The following is a 20,915-nucleotide window of genomic DNA, read 5'->3' as shown; positions in this document are numbered from 1 at the left end:
CAGAACGTGACATACAGACGACACAAACAAGATTATTTTTGCAGTCCTCCCTGTTGTCTGGATTAGAAAGTGAAATACACTGATCTCCTCTTATGGTCTTCACATCCTCCACTTCAGATGATAAATGGTTTATTTAAGTCCACAATGACCCTCTATTCATGAAACACCTACTGTACATGAGTATGTACAGACATACAATGCATTCAGAACGTTTTCATACCCTTTCACTTTTTCCACGTTACGTTACAGCCTCATTCTAAAATAGATTCAGTTGTTTTTCCCCCTCATTTTTAATCTACACACAATATCCCAAAATGACTAAGCAGGTTTTTAGAAATGTTTGCAAATGCATTAAAAATATAAAAAGGAAATATCACATCAACATAAGTACTCAGACCTTTTACTCAGTACTTTGTTGAAGCATCTTTGGAAGCGATTGCAGCCTCAAGTCTTCTTGGGTATGATGCTACAAGCTTGGCACACCTGTATTTGTGAAGTTTCTCCTATTCTTCTCTGCAGATCCTCTCAAGCTCGGTCAGGTTGGATAGGGAGTGTCTCTGCACAGCTATTTTCAGGTCTCTCCAGAGATTTTCGATTGGGTTCAAGTCCGGGCTCTGGCTGGGCCACTCTAGGACATTCAGAGACTTTACCCAAAGCCAGTCCTGCGTTGTCTTGGCTGTGTGCTTATGATCATTTTCATGTTGGAAGGTGACCCTTTGCCCCAGTCTGAGGTCCTGAGCACTCTGGAGCAGGTTTTCATCAATGATCTCTCTGTAATTTGCTCTTTCCCTCAATCTTGACTAGTCTCCCAGTCTCTGACGCTGAAAAACATCCCCACTGCATTATGGTGCCACCACCATGCATCGCCGTAGGGATGGTGCCAGGTTTCCTCCGTTCAGGCCAAAGAGTTCAATCTTGGTTTCATCATACCTTTCACCTTTACTTAGGTACTTCTCTTCTCAGGTAATTCTCTTCTCAGGTACTCCCCCCCCCCCCCCCCCCCCCACCCCCTCACTCTGTAAGTCAAGTATTAGTAATACTACTTAGCAATATTAGTAGTAGTAACAGGGTTCTCAAAGGATCCGGGACAAAGGACCCCCCCCCCCGCCCCCCCCCCCCCCCCCCCCCCCACACACACACACACACACACAGTAGCCTGTAGATACCATGAAGGGTGTTATTGGAGATCGCTTACCTACTGATGATGAACAACCCGTTTATGTTGTTATTGAAGCTTATGTACAACTGTGAGATACTCAGCAGCACTCAGTTATGGTCAAACTGGGCCCCCTGCGCAACAGAAGAGCACATTAGCCCTGTAACTCTAAGCCAAAACAGTTGTAACACACATACACACACACACACCGAATGGACAGCTCCACCCTCTGTCCATCTTGACAAATGACACCGATGTAAAAAAAAATCTGTAATACAAGTACCATGGTTGTTAGATAATGTAAGCCTTTATTGAATACATGTAGATCCCAGTTTAACCTAAACCTCTTTAGACTTTAGACATGGCACATGTTAACGTTTCCTCATCAAGATAAACTACATCAAGGACAGGTATTTAGTAAATGGTTTAACACACACCTCTATCTACGTATTGTCTATAGCAGGGCTATTCCAACCTGGGCCTAAAGGACTAGTAACTTCAGCACTGCTGGTTTTCATCCCTCCCTCCTCTGATCAGGGACTGATTCAGACTTGGTCAATGGATTCTCTGGCCGATCAAATACGTTCTTGTTCTTTCAGGGTCTAGACTGGGTGAGAAGAGAAACCTAGCAGTACTGTGGAGGGACCTGGAGGGCCTGGAGTTGAATAGTCCTGGTCTATAGCATGTCTGTAGCTATGTATAGTACAGTCCTCTCACCACTGGCATGCCCGTCACAACTACCCAGAAGTCAACTCAGAAGAAGGGACGGACACCTGCCCACAGAACAACCTGACAACAAGGACCTCACCAGAATGATACATTCACTTTTGACCCAGATTAACATAGCAGCTCCTCCACAGAAGAACAGCAGCAGGGATGTAGTGGAGCGGAAACAAACGTTTAAAAAAATGGTGTTTATTATGTTGTTAGCACACCTGGCTATTACACCAATTAGCATGGTTAGCATTGGTGCTTACGTTACTCGATCCTCTACGCCTGTCATCTCGGCCGGCATTCAACGCATAGCCACCTTTATATATTTTTTACCACTACATCCCTGTAAGCAGAGACACAAAAACAGCACAGCAACAGAAATATTTTTGTAGCACACATGCAAAGTTTCCTATTTTAACAGAGGTGTAGTTTTAGGGCTCTATTCAATCAGATCCGCGTAGCGGTTGTTTTGGCGGAGGTGGAACTGCGTTAGAGCTGTCAAATCCACAAGCGGCTCCTGGCATTATACCTAAAATGGACATTGCCATTGGCTGCAAGGAGTCGCATTAACATAAATGCTATGCAGCCTTGTTTAGAAATTGGAACACAGGAATTTTAGATGTAATCTACCCATCAATTAGGCTGACAGAAATCCTCATTTGAATTAATGATTTTTCATTCTGAGCATAATTATTTCTGTATAGCCTATACTTTCTCGTTTGGAACTTCCAACTCTGATCGCAAAACAGCAGTGGATGTTTTGATGCTGCCAAAACATCCACTATGCTGGTGTCTGCTGTCTCCAGTTAACATTTGATCTGATTGAATCTAGGCCTTAGATCTAGGCCTTAGAGTTTGTTTCACACAGAATGATGTGAGGAGGGATAGATGGCTGCAAATTATGCCGTTGGATGAGCTGACAGACATAGAAACTCATTAACAAACCAATCAGACATTGCAGTGAGTTAAATCAACTCATCAATATCGACCCCAACCCATGGTTGGAAAACTAAAAACTTATAATAAACACACACACACACACCCGATATCATACACACACACATGCACACACATATTGTACATCTACACTATCCATTCCTGGTCAAAAGCAAAAGCATGCACTGCAACACTGCCAATATACTCCTGCAGTTCCCCCACAAACTATACATTTAGATAATTGTATGGATACCTAGAAAGTAATCCATGTAAACAAGTAAAATGGGTGAAATATCCCTTTAACATGACAAGCCGGAATCCTTCATTGACGCTTCTCTAGTTCGGATTCTATCCTTACAGAATCAATATTTTGTAACATAGTAAAACTATGGCACCTAGGCTGACTAAAGAACGTATCTTATCACCTATCTTGTGTTCACGTCCGACCCATAGCACTGAGGGTAGCAGCAATATGTACCTTTGATTAAACTCAGGCTACGTTTACAATCAACCTGGTCTCAGAGCATTTTGTATTATTCTGTACGTAAATCTGAAAACACTATGTTACGTTTCCTATGGTATGTATTCATTTGTGGATGACCATCACCCATTTCATATGATATGTTACAAATTATACAGTGCCTTGCGAAAGTATTCGGCCCCCTTGAACTTTGCGACCTTTTGCCACATTTCAGGCTTCAAACATAAAGATATAAAACTGTATTTTTTTGTGAAGAATCAACAACAAGTGGGACACAATCATGAAGTGGAACGACATTTATTGGATATTTCAAACTTTTTTAACAAATCAAAAACTGAAAAATTGGGCGTGCAAAATTATTCAGCCCCCTTAAGTTAATACTTTGTAGCGCCACCTTTTGCTGCAATTACAGCTGTAAGTCGCTTGGGGTATGTCTCTATCAGTTTTGCACATCGAGAGACTGACATTTTTTCCCATTCCTCCTTGCAAAACAGCTCAAGCTCAGTGAGGTTGGATGGAGAGCATTTGTGAACAGCAGTTTTCAGTTCTTTCCACAGATTCTCGATTGGATTCAGGTCTGGACTTTGACTTGGCCATTCTAACACCTGGATATGTTTATTTTTGAGCCATTCCATTGTAGATTTTGCTTTATGTTTTGGATCATTGTCTTGTTGGAAGACAAATCTCCGTCCCAGTCTCAGGTCTTTTGCACACTCCATCAGGTTTTCTTCCAGAATGGTCCTGTATTTGGCTCCATCCATCTTCCCATCAATTTTAACCATCTTCCCTGTCCCTGCTGAAGAAAAGCAGGCCCAAACCATGATGCTGCCACCACCATGTTTGACAGTGGGGATGGTGTGTTCAGCTGTGTTGCTTTTACGCCAAACATAATGTTTTGCATTGTTGCCAAAAAGTTCAATTTTGGTTTCATCTGACCAAAGCACCTTCTTCCACATGTTTGGTGTGTCTCCCAGGTGGCTTGTGGCAAACTTTAAACAACACTTTTTATGGATATCTTTAAGAAATGGCTTTCTTCTTGCCACTCTTCCATAAAGGCCAGATTTGTGCAATATACGACTGATTGTTGTCCTATGGACAGTCTCCCACCTCAGCTGTAGATCTCTGCAGTTCATCCAGAGTGATCATGGGCCTCTTGGCTGCATCTCTGATCAGTCTTCTCCTTGTATGAGCTGAAAGTTTAGAGGGACGGCCAGGTCTTGGTAGATTTGCAGTGGTCTGATACTCCTTCCATTTCAATATTATCGCTTGCACAGTGCTCCTTGGGATGTTTAAAGCTTGGGAAATCTTTTTGTATCCAAATCCGGCTTTAAACTTCTTCACAACAGTATCTCGGACCTGCCTGGTGTGTTCCTTGTTCTTCATGATGCTCTCTGCGCTTTTAACGGACCTCTGAGACTATCACAGTGCAGGTGCATTTATACGGAGACTTGATTACACACAGGTGGATTGTATTTATCATCATTAGTCATTTAGGTCAACATTGGATCATTCAGAGATCCTCACTGAACTTCTGGAGAGAGTTTGCTGCACTGAAAGTAAAGGGGCTGAATAATTTTGCACGCCCAATTTTTCAGTTTTTGATTTGTTAAAAAAGTTTGAAATATCCAATAAATGTCGTTCCACTTCATGATTGTGTCCCACTTGTTGTTGATTCTTCACAAAAAAATACAGTTTTATATCTTTATGTTTGAAGCCTGAAATGTGGCAAAAGGTTGCAAAGTTCAAGGGGGCCGAATACTTTCGCAAGGCACTGTAGCTAGCTGGCTAACATTAGCTAGGCTAGGAGTTAGGGTTGGGTGTTAGGGTTAAGTTTAGGGGTTAGGTTAAAGGGTTAAGATATCAGGAATCAAGGTAAGACCCAGATGCAGACTGTCGAAGTAACACTGTTTATTGTAGTAACTGGGCAGGCAAGACAGGTCAAGATAGGCAGGGGTCGAAAATCCAGGGTAAGGCAAAGGTACAGGACGGCAGGCGGACTCAGGGTCAGGGACAGGCAGGGTTCAGTAATCCAGAGGTGGAGCAAAGGTACAGGACGGCAGACAGGCTCAGGGTCAGGCAGAGAGGTCAGGACGGTGGGTACAGGGTCAGGACAGGCAATGGTCAAAACCGGGAGGACTAGCATGGTCGTTATTAGATATTACTGACTGGACGGAACTAGAAGCTCAAGCATTTCGCTACACTCGCATTACCATCTGCTAACCATGTGTATGTGACCAATAACATGTGATTTGATTTGATTTTAGCAACGAGAGGCTGGGAAACGATAGGAGCTGACAGGAAAAACCGCTGGTATACTTGAACGAACAAGACGAACTGGTAACAATCAGACAGAGAACACAGGTATAAAAACACAGGGGATAATAGGGAAGATTGGCGACACCTGGAAGGGTGTGGAGACAAGCACAAGGACAGGTGAAACAGAACAGAACAGAATAGAAACAGGGCGTGACTTAAGGTTAGGATTAGGGGAAGGGTTAGCTAACATGCAAAAGAATTGCAAAGTAGCTCAAAAAAATTGTAGTTGAAAAGTTGCTAATTAGCTAAAGTTGTCCGTAATGAGATTCAAACTCGCAACCTTTGCGTTTCTAGACGTTTGTGTTATATGCCAACCCATCCACCCCGATGAACCACCCTACTTTAGTTTTTGCCTTAAAACTTATTATGGCTGCAGGGGCAGTATTGAGTAGCTTGGATGAAATATATGTATATATAATATATGCATAGTATTATTGGTATTGGATAGAAAACACCCTGAAGTTTCTAAAACTGTTTGAATGATGTCTGTGAGTACAACAGAACTCATATGGCAGGCAAAAACCTGAGAAGAAATCCAAACAAGGAAGAGGAAAATCTGAGGTTGGCCGATTTTCAACCCAGCCCCTATTGAATACACAGTGGGGTATGGATAAAGTTGCACTTCCTAGGGCTTCCACTAGATGTCAAACGTCTTTAGAAACTTGAATGAGGGTTCTACTGTGTTGTGGATGGGAGCTCTTTGAGTCAGTGGTCTGGCAGAGAGCCAGGTCCTGGTCATGCGCATTTCACATGATAGCGACCTGCGTTCCATGGCTTCTCTACAGACATAGGAATTCTCTGGTTGGAACTTTATTGAAGATTTATGATAACAACATCCTAGAGATTGATTCTATACTTAGTTTGACAAGTTTCTTCGACCTGCAATATAACTTTTTGAAGTTTTCGTCCAACGTTCGGATGGACCTGCACAAGCGTTTGGATTTTCGTACTAAACGCGCTAACAAAAGTAGCTCCTTGAACATAAATAATGGACATTATCGAACAAATCAAGCATTTATTGTGCAACTAGGATTCCTGGGAGTGCATTCTGATGAAGATCGTCAAAGGTAAGGGAATATTTATAATGTGAATTCTGATTTCTGTTTACTTTATTTTCTAATCGTTTGTGGTGCTTTCGCTGTAAATCTTATTTGAAATCGGACACTGTGGTGGGATTAACAACAAGATTAACTTAATTAAAACGGTATAAAATGGAATTTTAATTATGAGATTTCTGTTGCTTTGAATTTGGCGCCCTGCACTTTCACCGGCTGTTGTCATATCGATCCCGTTAACGGGATTGCAGCCCTAAGAAGTAAGTAACCATCGGTCTTATGTAACCCTACCAAACGTGACATATCATATCAAATCAACATATCATACTAATTTGAGTGTCCCAGATTTACATTTACCATGTTAGGTCTAGTCTATGAGACCAGGCTGCTACAATGGCTTTTTCATATATCATCCCGTTAAAATCCACCTGCTTTCTGCTTAAACACATAGTTTTAGTTTAATGTTATATCAACTCAGCAACAAATAACCTAAACACGCATAAGCAGATATTACTTTTCTGTTTATGGATTTAAATTAGGTTACACACCAAGATGGTGAAACTGACAAGCTAGCTCACAGGTGATTGCCTATATATCACACACACCCGCAGACACACACACACACACACACACACACACACACACACACACACACACACACACACACACACACACACACACACATTAGAGCGAAAAAGAGAAGAACTACATACTAGAGCGAGTTTCATAAGAGAGAAAGGTTGGAGGGAACGAGGCACGACATTTGAGAAAGGCCATCGAGTTTTGTAGAGGGTAAGCTACCATATGAGACAGGCAGCATGGCAGAGAGAGAGAAGGATAGAGGGTTGGAGAGAGAATCACAACAGAAAGAAACAGAGAGAGCAAGGTAAGGAGAGAGAGAGAGACAATGCGAGAAAGATAAATGGAAAGACAGAGAGAGAGAGAGTGAGAGAGAGAGAGAGAGAGAGAGAGAGAGAGAGAGAGAGAGAAAGAGAGAGAGAGAGAGAGGTAAAGATAAAGAAAGAGTTAAACAGATACAAAGAAATGGAGAAGAAGCTATCGCTAGCAGCTCAGAGGTTTCTTACTGAATAAATTCCTTTTGACAGAGACCCACAGCAACAGAGAACAAAACCCTAAGCTGTCCCACAACACACACACACACACACACACACACACACACACACACACACACACACACACACACACACACACACACACACACACACACAGTTTTCTTTAGAAATGTAGCTGCTGATTTTGCTGTAACTTTTGACGACACTAAAAGCTATTTCTTCCTATTTCTATTTTACTATGGCCATGTTTTTCTTGCAATTGGAGCTGGGGTTGCAAAAGGCTTGAACAAACATCACGAATAACTGACTATTTTGAAAGGAGAAATCACGCCCCACTCTGAAGTGTACAGCACTTCTTGGCATTTTGGTTTGAAGTACAAGATAGCACAGCAGCGGCACAATAAATAACATTATTACATTATCGAGAGACAAATTAACAAACAAACAAGCAAACAAATGAATGCCCATATTGTACAGTCAAATCGGAACTGAAGACAGAGTACAGTCTGTGAGTGATTGGTGGTGCAGCCTTTTACACACGTGTGTTCCGTGTGGCAACCATTGGTGTTTCTCTATTTCCTTATTTGAACATGCTGTAACAAGGCCTACATAACACTGTCTTAAAACATGTCAGCTTATGACAACCGACTTTGTACTGTTACGGCGTGTACTATTGTTTAGCTTAGCTAATTGGCTAAGCATGAAGCTGGCCAGATAGCATACTTGAATGCCAGCCCAGATATGTAGTCCTTATGACAGCGTGTTCAACAAAAGCCTAACCGGCACATGAGTGAAGGCTGCTGGGTAGTGTATTTCTACATCAGGACATTGCCGCGTGTGTCAGGCAGCCGTAGCCCCACCAGTCCTCCTCCCACCAGTACAGTCGATGCCAGCAGGATGGGGATGGCCTTAGTGATGCCAACCAGAGAGCCGAAGATCAGGTTCCCCATCACCGCTGCCAGCTTACACATGGCATTGCAGAAGCCGAAGCCTGTACCCCTGGAGAGGAGAGGAGGAGAGAGTCAGGGTACGTGTGTGTGTGTGGTTGTGTGTGTGTGTGTGTGTGTGTGTGTGTGTTTGTGTGTGTGTGTGTGTGTGTGTTCTATCCACCTCCTGTCTGTAGGGTAAAGCTCAGCAGTGACTACATCCAGGGAGTTCCAGGCTGATATACTGAGGCCGTTATAGAGACACAGCATGAAGATCATCATAGACTCACTGGTACCAAACCACAGGAAGAAACAACTGATGCCTGACAGCACCATGGAGCCCCCTGAAGGACAAAACATGCTATTACACACAAGATCACAAAAACATGAGATGTCATTTGATAACGCATTACAAATACATACTCTTTTTGGTGATGATTGTTTTTCTTCATTTCACAGCAATGTCAAACTCCAGTGGGGTAGTCATGCAATAAAAACTCTGTCTGAATTCCAAAGACATACTCTGTATGAAGTAGAATTTCAAAAAACGTGTACAATTGAAACAGTCCTACCCAGCATGCTCAGGCGCCCTATCTTGTCCATGAGAAGGGCGGAGACTATGTTGCCGGGCAACACGGCGAGGGTCCCCAGGAAGTTGACAAAGTAGACCCAGTAGGCGCTGTAGTCGTCGTCGAAAGTCATCTGACAGCCCGTTTTGTTGTGATGAAATGAACTGTTGATTACCCTCGACCCAACCAGCTTAGAATCGTCAATATCTGGAGAGAAAGACATGGAGACGAACAGAGAATGAAGAGTACTAATTTGTCTCCTTTCTGTGCTTTTTGTCTGGCAGGTGGATTTTGTTGCTGTGGTTGAACCCGTTGTGGTTGAACCCGCGGCAGGTAGCCTGGCTGGTAGGAGCGTTGGGCCAGTAACTGAATGGTTGCTGGATCGAATCCCCGAGCTGACAAGGTAAAAGTCTGAAGTTCTGCCCCTGGATGCTGTGGATGTTGATTAAGGCAGCCCCCCCGCACCTCACTGATTCAAACGGGTTGAGTCAAATGCGGAAGACACATTTCAGTTGAATGCATCCAGTTGTACAACTGACTAGGTATCCCCTTTTCATAAGGAACGTCAGTAGGCCGGCCTATAACTCTTTTATTAACTTGTGTTTGCCCCTTATCATTCACAAATGGTATCACCCTGCCTCTTTGCCTCAATAACTTCTCTTGATGAAGGGATGAAGGGAACGGTGAACAGGGGGTGGGAGGGGGGTAAAAAACATGGTTCATCAGCAAAAACATCCCAGGTCTTTTAGGGATAACTATGTAACTCCCCTCGGATCGAAAAAAACTATTAATACACATAAAAGAGACCTCTCTCCCCTCTCCTTCCATTTCCACACCCTCCCTCCCCCATTCCTCTCTCTTTGGTCTCTGCTCCCAGGAGGAGTGTCACTGCTAGAGGCAGTAAGACTACATTTCCCATGTGGCTTTTGCACCAAGCTGACACGCCCAAATTGTTTTCATGTTCAGCTGTTTCCTAAAGGCTGAGGGGGAACCGTTTCTAAACCGGTGTCAGCTGAACTGCACCGTGATTGTTTACAGTCCCCCAAATTCACTACTCCCTCAGAAACACTTGGTGTCCTGGAGGTGTCGTCTGGTTCAACCATTAGTCAGGTTCTCTTATAATTAAATTGCACTCTAACTGAACCTTACTTCATAAGAGCTACGCAACAGTCATAACGATGATATGACATACAGTACCAGTCAGAAGTTTGGACACACCTACTCATTCAAGGGTTTTTCTTTATTTTTTAAAATTTTCTACTCTGTAGAATAATAGTGAATACATCAAAACTATGGAATAACAGGTGAAGCTGTGGTTGAGAGAATGCCAAGAGCGTGCAAAGCTGTCATCAAGGCAAAGCGTGGCTACTTTGAAGAATCTCAAATATAAAATATATTTTGATTTGTTGAACTCTTTTTTTGGTTACTACATGATTCCATATGTGTAATTTCATAGTGTTGATGTCTTCACTATTATTCTACAATGTAGAAAATAGTACAAATAAAGAAAAAACCTTGAATGAGTAGATGTGTCCAAATGTTTGACTGGTAGTGTATGTCATAAACAGTATTATAAGACAGCGTGAACCAAGAACTTTAAAGCAGAATGTTTCATTTGGTGACCCTCTGTCTATCAAATGGGATTGAACTTAATGCCACAGGAGCCCATGTGTGTGTAACGATCATTGCAATGCCATTGTAGCTGGTGGACACGGCTCGCTTTCTTTGTCAAGCACAATGAACAGGAAGCAAAGAGGCAATCTCAGCAGGGGAAATTCAAAGGAAAAGCTATAACTGCCTGAACCCACTCTTCACTCTCCTCTACAACCTGCCTCTGGCACAATACAGAGAAAGAGGTGTCTGAGAGAGAGAGAGAGAGAGAGAGAGAGAGAGAGAGAGAGAGAGAGAGAGAGAGAGAATAGAGATACGGGGTAGAGAGAGAGAAAGAAATAATCGAGATACGGGGTAGAGAGAGAGAGAGAGAGAGAGAGAAAGAAAGAATAGAGATAAGGGGTAGAGAGAGAGAGAGAGAGAGAGAGAGAAAGAATAGAGATACGGGGTAGAGAGAGAGAGAGAGAGAGAGAGAGAGAGAGAGAAAGAATAGAGATACGGGGTAGAGAGAGAGAAAGAAATAATCGAGATACGAGGTAGAGAGAGAGAGAGAGAAAGAAAGAATAGAGATACGGGGTAGAGAGAGAGAAAGAATAGAGATACGGGGTAGAGAGAGAGAGAGAAAGAATAGAGATACGGGGTAGAGAGAGAGAGAGAAAGAATATAGATACGGGGTAGAGAGAGAGAGGAGAGAAAGAAAGAATAGAGATAAGGGGTAGAGAGAGAGAGAGAGAGAAAGAAAGAATAGAGATAAGGGGTAGAGAGAGAGAAAGAATAGAGATACGGGGTAGAGAGAGAGAGAGAGAAAGAAAGAATAGAGATAAGGGGTAGAGAGAGAGAAAGAATAGAGATACGGGGTAGAGAGAGAGAGAGAAAGAATAGAGATACGGGGTAGAGAGAGAGAGAGAAAGAATAGAGATACGGGGTAGAGAGAGAGAGAGAAAGAATATAGATACGGGGTAGAGAGAGAGAGGAGAGAAATATAGAGAGAGGAGAGGAAGAGAGTTATGTCCGAAGCAAAATAGGGTTTCATGAGAAGCAGGCAGGGGGACACCTCATCTATAACATGGTAGCTGTGAGGAAGAGACGTGAGTTACATTTCAAGTAAATAACCAAGTGTGTGTGTCGACTCACCTGTGTTATAAAAGAAGGCTTCTACGAAGCTGCAGTTCTTGAATAATGAGCCTACTGTTGACACATCATCAAAGTAACAGTTCTGAAACGTGGAGTCTATGAAGGTGACGGACTTCAACTTCATGCTGATGAACCTAGCGAGCCGGATATGAGATTAGGACAGAAGGAGAGGAGGAGAGGAGAAGAAAAGAAGAAAAACAAGAAGAAAAAAGAAGAATGCAGAAAAAAAACAACATTACACCTTCAACACTTATTTATGGTCTACACACACAAAGCTGAGGAGCTGAGATTGTAATCAGGCAAATAAACGATTTATGATATCCTCTCCAGCAGCCAGCGGTGTGAGACCACTAACTAGGAGCCAAGCCTGGCCTATACGCTGACTCAGCCCTTTCTATCCGCGAGATAAGGAGACGTGTTGAACTGGACTGGGCTGGACTGGACTGATTTAAGACTTTACAAAACAGAGACAGGTCCACTGGCCAGTATTGTTGATGCACAAAAAAAAGTGCACACACACAAACACACACTCGCGCGGTGTTGAGATGAACAAAGTTAATCTCTCACGTATTACAGCTCTAATCGATTGTTTTTCCGTTCTGAGGTAACCATGGTTTCTAATGTAAGCAGTGTAGTACGTCAACACGGTCCTGTGATATTGTGTGTCGGATATATCCCAGCATGCCTGTCTCTTATCCACCCCCACAGCTACTGTATTACGATACTGCCTCTCATCTAATCTAATATATGTGTGTTGTGTCATGTTGTGTTCCAAGATAAGATACAGAGGAGAAGCATAATACAAATATACATTGAGGTGTCTCCTCTGGCCTCTGAAAGAGGCAATGATAACCTTGCCATAGAGAGAGAGAGAGAGAGAGAGAGGGAGAGAGAGAGAGAGAGAGAGAGAGAGAGAGAGAGAGAGAGAGAGAGAGAGAGAGAGAGAGAGAGAGAGAGAGAGAGAGAGAGAGAGAGAGAGAGAGAGAGAGAGAGAGAGAGAGAGAGAGAGAGAGAGAGAGAGAGAGAGAGAGGGAGGGAGAAAGGCAAAGAAGGAGTGAGAGGAGAAGAGGGAGTGAGAGGGAGAGAAAGAGAAAGGGAGGGAGAAAGAGAGAGACAGAGAAGGAATGGTTGGGAGGAGGCGAGGGAGAGAGATGATGTTTTTAGTAATTTCCTGGAGGCGGTGTAGATAAAGGAACGGTGTGTTGCTTACGGGGATGACGGATCACACTGCAGACATGGAATGAGATAGGCTACTTTAAATATATTATCATTGGAGAAACTGGGGGTTCTGAGAGAGCCTGTTGAACACATTAGAGACAGTCCCTTTAAGAGAGTCTGTTGGTTACAATGCCTGGCATTGATGAAGACTCCGTTGATGTGTGTGTGTGTGTGTGTGTGTGTGTGTGTGTGTGTGTGTGTGTGTGTGTGTGTGTGTGTGTGCGTGCTGACACAGTACCTGTCGTTGACGAACACTCCGTTGGTGTGTATCTGGTTCTCCAGGGTGAAGTTAAAGGTGAAGTCTTCTATACGTTCGTTGTTGTGAGTCTGCACTCTGGAGGCGTACTCATCAGACTGAAGGTGATGGATGACATCAGGGAACCACACTGATAGGCCGTAGTACCTGCACAGGAAATTACATCATCGTAACTTGTTTTGTTTCAACGTTGTTCATTTGAAAAGTAGTGCAATGTATTATTGATGCTAAGTGGTTCCTTTAGCTATATTGAACGAAAATATAAATGCAACATGTAAAGTGTTGGTCGCATGTTTCATGAGCTGGAATAAAAGATCCCAGACATTTTCCATATGCACAAAAAGCTTATTTCTGTCTAAATTTGTGCACAAATTAGTTTACATCCCAGTTAGTGAGCATTTCTCCTTTGCCAAGATAATCCATCCACCTGACAGTTGTGGCATATCAAGAAGCTGATTAAGCAGCATGATCATTACACAGGGGCACCTTGTGCTGGGGACAATAAAAGGCCCCTCTAAAATGTGCAGTTCTGTCCCACAACACAGATGCCACAGATGTCTCAAGTTTTGAGGGAGCGTGCAATTGGCATGCTGGCTGCAGGAATGTCCAACAGAGCTGTTTTAGAGAATTTGGCAGTTTATCCAACCGGCTTCCAACGTGTAACCACGCCAGCCCAGGACCACATCTGGCTTCTTCACTTGCGGGATTGTCTGAGGAGGGGGGAGGTGCTGAGGAAAAAACTAATTCCGATTGGCTGGGCCTGGCTCCCCAGTGGGTGGGCCTATGCCCTCCCAGACCCACCCATGGCTGTGCCCCTGCCCAGTCATGTGAAATCCATAGATTAGGGCCTAATACGTTTATTTAAATTGACTGCTTTACTTCTATGAACTGTAACTCAGTAAAATCTTGGAAATTGCTTGCATGTTGCATTTATATTTTTGTTCAGTATAGATGGGCGATCACCTTTCCCTGTTAGCGTGTTAGCATTTATCACAGGGATATCAGCGAGACACCGGCTAGACCTTAGAGTCAGACACTTCATTGTGAACACACAGACTCAGCTGGAGCAGACTGATAGCTGGGATAAGTACTGCTGAGAGAAGAGCAACACTTCCACACCTTCATCTAATGAACAGAGGACAATCTTACCCAAAAGACAATGTGAACCACACGATGGCCAGTTTGATGGTGTTGTCTCTGACCGGGTAGTTGAAACATTTCATGAACGTTAACCAGATCTAAACAGAGTAAATGAGAGAGAGATGGAAATAGGGAGAGGGAGATCAATTCGTTCATCATGATGCTTTCATATCATCTGGGAATCGGACTCCTACCCCTCTGAGTTCGGTCCTGATCCTGAAGAGGACTTTGGCCACAGGGTTGGCTGAGTCTGACTGCATCTCCACCAACTCATCCAGATGCTTAGGAAGCTTTATCCTGTTCACCTACAGTACAGGGGTAGTCAGGGACAGTCAATGTGTAGATAGATAGATAGATAGATAGATAGATAGATAGATAGATAGATAGATAGATAGATAGATAGATAGATAGATAGATAGATAACACAATTAGACCCAACCAAATCATGAGAAAACAAAGAGATAATTACTTGACACATTGGAAAGAATTAACAAAAAAACAGAGCAAACTAGAATATTTGGCCCTAAACAGAGAGTACACAGTGGCAGAATGCGTGACCACTGTGACTGACCCAAACTTAAGGAAGGCTTTGACTGTGTACAGACTCAGTGAGCATAGCCTTGCTATTGAGAAATGCCGCCGTAGGCAGACCTGGCTTTCAAGAGAAGACAGGCTATGTGCACACTGCCCACAAACTGAGGTGGAAACTGAGCTGCACTTCCTAACCTCCTGCCAAATGTATAACCATATTAGAGACACATATTTCCCTCAGATTACACAGATCCACAAAGAATTTGAAAACAAAACCAATTTTGATAAACTCCCACATCTACTGGGTGAAATTCCACAGTGTGACATCACAGTAGCAATATGTGACCTGTTGCCACAAGAAAAGGGCATCCAGTGAAGAACAAACACCATTGTAAATACAACCCATATTTATGTTTATTTATTTTCCCTTTTGTACTTTAACTATTTGCACCTCTTTACAACACTGTATATAGACATAATATGACATTTGAAATGTCTTTAGTCTTTTGGAACTTCTGTGAGTGAAATGTTTACAATACATTTTTATTGTTTATTTCATTTTTGTTTATTATCTACTTCACTTGCTTTGCCAATGTAAACATATGTTTTCCATGCCAATAAAGCCCCTTGAATTGAGAGAGAGACAGAGAGTGAGAGAGTGAGAGAGAGAGAGAGAGACAGACAGACAGACAGACAGACAGACAGACAGACAGACAGACAGACAGACAGACAGACAGAGAGACAGACAGACAGACAGACAGACAGACAGACAGACAGACAGACAGACAGACAGACAGAAGAGTGCGAGCAAGCAAGAGAGAGAGAGGTACTGTATACTCACAGTAAAGACTTTCTCTGGTTCTCCGCGGGCCCTCATGTTGGTGTCGTGGATCTGTTTCAGCACCATCCAGGCCTCGTCATGTTTACCCATCTATACACAGAGAGGAGGGTTACGCACACGCACACATGCACACGCACACGCACACACACACACACACACACACACACACACACACACACACACACACACACACACACACACACACACACAGACACACACACACACACACACACACACACAGACACACACACACACACACACACACACACACACACACAGACACACACACACAGACACACACACACACAGACACACACACACACACACTCCTTACCTCTAGGAAAAATCGTGGGCTCTCAGGTATGAAGGTGAGTGCTACGACAGCACACACACAGGGCAGAGCACACACCACCACAAACACTCTCCAACTGTGGAACTGGTAAGCCGAGCCCATACTGAAACTCCAACCTGCACACACAAACAGAAACCACCAATCAGATACAAGCAAAATTAGCACAGAAATACAAATTATATGCCTAGTATGATGTATTTTTGTAAAAAGTATGAAGGTCTGAAAATCTTGTGCCTCCAAGCACCCTCGGATGAAGGTCTGAAAATCTAGTGCCTCCAAGCACCCTTGGATGAAGGTCTGAAAATCTAGTGTCTCCAAGCACCCTTGGATGAAGGTCTGAAAATCGAATGCCTCCAAGCACCCTTGGATGAAGGTCTGAAAATCTTGTGCCTCCAAGCACCCTCGGATGAAGGTCTGAAAATCTAATGCCTCCAAGCACCCTTGGATGAAGGTCTGAAAATCTAATGCCTCCAAGCACCCTTGGATGAAGGTCTGAAAATCTTGTGCCTCCAAGCACCCTCGGATGACGGTCTGAAAATCTTGTGCCTCCAAGCACCCTCGGATGAAGGTCTGAAAATCTAATGCCACCAAGCACCCTTGGATGAAGGTCTGAAAATCTAATGCCTCCAAGCACCCTTGGATGAAGGTCTGAAAATCTAATGCCTCCAAGCACCCTTGGATGAAGGTCTGAAAATCTTGTGCCTCCAAGCACCCTTGGATGAAGGTCTGAAAATCTAGTGTCTCCAAGCACCCTTGAATCATCAACCTGTTTCATTATTGTCTCTTATGAGGAAACACACACTTCTATTTTCCACATGAGATGCAGCATGTTGATGGTAATGAGAATAACTGGAGGCTGAAGAACACCATATGGTGAAGAGAACGGGAGAGAAAGAGAGGGAGAGAAGGAGAGAGAGGGAGAGAAGGAGAGAGAGGGAGAGAAGGAGAGAGAGAGAGAGGGAGAGAAGGAGAGAGAAAGAGAGGGAGAGAAGGAGAGAGAAAGAGAGGGAGAGAAGGAGAGAGGGAGAGAAGGAGAGAGAGAGAGAGGGAGAGAAGGAGAGAGAGAGAGGGAGAGAAGGAGAGAGAGAGAGAGGGAGAGAAGGAGAGAGAGAGAGGGAGAGAAGGAGAGAGAAAGAGAGGGAGAGAAGGAGAGAGAGAGAGGGAGAGAAGGAGAGAGAAAGAGAGGGAGAGAAGGAGAGAGAAAGACAAAGCGTTGGGTTCAATTCTTATTGGAGGCATTCAGTGAGACTAATTGACACAGCTCTCTGAGGACAGCTAAGCAAGGACTCAGGTAACAGCCTCAGTTAGCAACCACTGCACACACTACCTTCTCTCTCTCTCTCTCTCTCTCTCTCGCTCTCTCTCTCTCTCTCTCTCTCTCTCTCTCTCTCTCTCTCTCTGTCTCTGTCTTTTCTTCTCTGTATCTATTATTCTCTTACTTATAGGAAGGAATGTAGGCCGACAGTACATAAAGTATATCTTCAGCAACCCCTGAACAGAATGTAAATAAAGACACACAGCAAGCAGACAGTTGGTGATTTTACAGTCAGTGTATGGGTGGTATTCTGGCTTGCCCCTAGGGTGGAGGGAGAAAGCCACAGAGCTGTCATATAATAGAATAGAATACGTAAAAAATATAATCAATGTATTATATTAAAAAAGTTAATCAATCCATGGATTCTATTTCTATGGTTATGTCAGGGAGATACCAGATGTGTAAGGGGGAGTTATGGTGATATCACAGTATTGTAAACCAAATCCACAAACAGCATTGTAAACCAAATCATGTCTTTTGGAGGGTTGTGTGTGTGTGTGTGTGTGTGTGTGTGTGTGTGTGTGTGTGTGTGTGTGTGTGTGTGTGTGTGTGTGTGTGTGTGTGTGTGTGTGTGTGTGTGTGTGTGTGTGTGTGTGTTTGTGTGTATGTGTGTTTAGACTCTACCAGTACAAATCTCATTAGGATAATTATAATGGACTGGAGGGTATGGCTGACTGACTCACACACACATATGCACGCGTACAAGCATCCGCGAGCATACACACACAACACGATTTATTGAGCTACGCTATGCAGAATAATGCAATGTCACACCACACACACATACACACCTGCAGTATCCTTGGTCTCAGCGCATTGCCCACGACTAATGTTAAATCACTGAGCAAATTTCAGGTCTACTGAGCGCAAACTTGAACGTCGTAAAAATTCTGTGCAACGTCCAGCGCACGCTTACTGTGAACACTGTGGCTGTACCCGCTTTAAGTTATTATTATTTTAGTAGTAGTAATTTTTTTACATCCTTTTTCTCCCCAATTTCGATCTTGTCTCATCGCTGCAACTCCCCGGCGGGCTCTGGAGGTGAAGGTCGGATCATATGTCCTTCGAAACATGACCCGCCAAACTGCGCTTCTTAACACCCGTCCGCTTAACCCGAAAGCCAGCTGCACCAATGTGTCGGAAGAAACACTGTTCAACTGACAACCGAGGTCAGCCTGCAGACGCCCACCACAAGGAGTCGCTAGAGCGCGATGAGCCAAGTAAAGCACGACCGGCCAAACCCTCCCAAAACCCGGATGACACTGGGCCAATTGTGTTCCGGCCTATGGGACTCCCGATCACGTCCGGTTGTGACACTGCCTGGGATCGAATCCAGGTCTGTAGAAACGCCTCTAGCACTGCGATGCAGTGCCTTAGATTGCTGCGCCACTTGGGAGGCCCTTCAGTTAGTTTTAACAGTGGTCAGGTAGGCTACTGTGGCTATTTGATCATGATGTAGACCTGTACCAGAGTGGCCTACCATCAAAAACAATGGAGAAAATGCATTTTATCGTGGAAATAGTTGTTCTATCATTCAGCCTACAGTAGCAGCCAATGTGTGGTGTTCAATGAAGGTCTACATTCCATGAGACTTCTGAAAAAACATGCAGGGCTTGACATTAACCTTGTTTCTCCACTTGTCCTTCAGACAAGGAGGTGACTGAAATGTTATTGTGTTGTTTGACGCAAGAAACAACTTTACAAAACAAAAAAATGCATCATTATTCCCATAGCATTATAACAGAGAATCAGGCAAATGATGCTACCCTCTGCCTACTGGCTACTTAGCTTTTTCAAGCCTGTCTCAAAACACAACATTGGCCTTTTAAAACAAACAAAAAAGCTCTTTACATGACTATCTTTTCATGTCTAGAAATGCAGACAAATTGTGCTCTTGTAAGAAGCAATCACTACCCCATTGCTGACTACAAATGATCTTTAACTGGTCTAATAACTCACTAACTAGCAAAGGATATGACTCTCGTTTTGATCTCAAAACAAGCGCATCTACTCACAACCGCTCATGCTGTAAACACAGTCCAGTTCAAAGTAAATGGCACAGATCATTTTATGGCAATGGTCTATTTGCATATAGGCCAACTGCAGCTCTGATTGGTTATGGCGCACTGGTCTGTGAGGAGTAAGGGCCTGAGTCGTGCCTGTCAATGCAATATAGTCCTACTCTGACGTGTTCTGCCTACATCAAAATCTCTTGCATAGCTTGTTTTGTTTCGGTATGTTGCATTGAAAGTGGCTAATATTGCATTGATTCGATCACAATTCCCACAGTAAAGGGAAAAGTTGATAGTGTTAACTAATGGGGAAAATGTATTCCGCACAGCAGTCCCAGGGGAGCTGCGCGCAAGCGCACACAGGCAGTTTAGAGGGAACATTGCGTCACGACATAAACACCCATGCAGATACACAAAAACACAGAGGCATACAGCAACTCTCCCACACGCAGACACGCTTACTGTTGACACAAACACATGGGTAGACACAAATCATTTCTAGTAGTTAGATACAGATAAGATTAGCATTTATGCACATTATCCTATTGACATTTTATTTGATCTCAAAAATGTTTTACTTATTTATTACTCGCTTTAATGTTGTCCATACTGTATGTACACACCACGTACAGCAATTATGTTCCAGACTCTGCTCATTCTGATATGTCTTCATTTCTTGTCTCTTCTTCTTCTATTATTATTATTATGAATATGTAATTATAAATATATCTACAGTATCAGTCAACATTTTAGACACACTTACTCATTCACGGGTTTTTCTTTATTTTTACTATTTTCTACGTTGTAAAATAATAGTGAAGAGATCAAAACTATGAAATAACATTGAATCATGGAATCATTTAGTAACCAAAAAAGTATTAAACAAATCAAAATAGATTTTAGATTTTAGATTCTTCAAAATAGCCACCATTTGCTTTGATGACAGTTTTGCACTCTCTTGGCATTCTCTCAACCAGCTTCACCTGGAATGCTTTTCCAACAGTCTTGAAGGAGTTCCCACATATGCTGAGCATTGTTGGCTGCTTTTCCTTCACTCTGTGGTCCAACTCATCCCAAACCATCTCAATAGGGTTGAGGTCGGATGATTGTGGAGACCAGGTCATCTGATGCATCACTCTCATTCTTGGTCAAATAGCCCTTACACAGCCTGGATGTGTGTTGGGTCATTGTCCTGTTGAAAAACAAATAATAGTCCCACTAAGCGCAAACCAGATAGGATGGCATATCGCTGCAGAATGCTGTGGTAGCCATTCTGGTT

The 20,915-nt window shown here is 43.3% G+C and overlaps 1 protein-coding gene across 1 annotated transcript in view; it reads right to left on the bottom strand.

Moving 5' to 3' along the window:
- Nucleotides 1–5,176: 5,176 nt before the first annotated feature.
- LOC110509327 (synaptic vesicle glycoprotein 2C) overlaps nt 5,177–20,915 on the bottom strand; it is a 63,374-nt gene continuing 47,635 nt past the window's right edge. Inside the window, exons 5-13 of the mRNA XM_036968060.2 lie at nt 16,292–16,425; nt 15,958–16,047; nt 14,780–14,890; nt 14,595–14,683; nt 13,428–13,592; nt 11,972–12,105; nt 9,230–9,433; nt 8,842–9,001; nt 5,177–8,730 (exon numbers count right to left, since the gene is read on the bottom strand). Coding sequence (XP_036823955.1) covers nt 8,547–8,730; nt 8,842–9,001; nt 9,230–9,433; nt 11,972–12,105; nt 13,428–13,592; nt 14,595–14,683; nt 14,780–14,890; nt 15,958–16,047; nt 16,292–16,425 — 1,271 coding nt within the window. The 3' untranslated portion in view covers nt 5,177–8,546. The remainder of the gene's footprint in view (nt 8,731–8,841; nt 9,002–9,229; nt 9,434–11,971; nt 12,106–13,427; nt 13,593–14,594; nt 14,684–14,779; nt 14,891–15,957; nt 16,048–16,291; nt 16,426–20,915) is intronic.

This window comes from Oncorhynchus mykiss, chromosome 29 (assembly GCF_057628025.1).
Source record: "Oncorhynchus mykiss isolate SJ-2025 chromosome 29, ASM5762802v1, whole genome shotgun sequence".
Lineage (NCBI taxonomy): Eukaryota > Metazoa > Chordata > Actinopteri > Salmoniformes > Salmonidae > Oncorhynchus > Oncorhynchus mykiss.
Note: the sequence above shows the minus strand (reverse complement) of the source record. Positions and strands in the feature narration are given on the sequence as shown.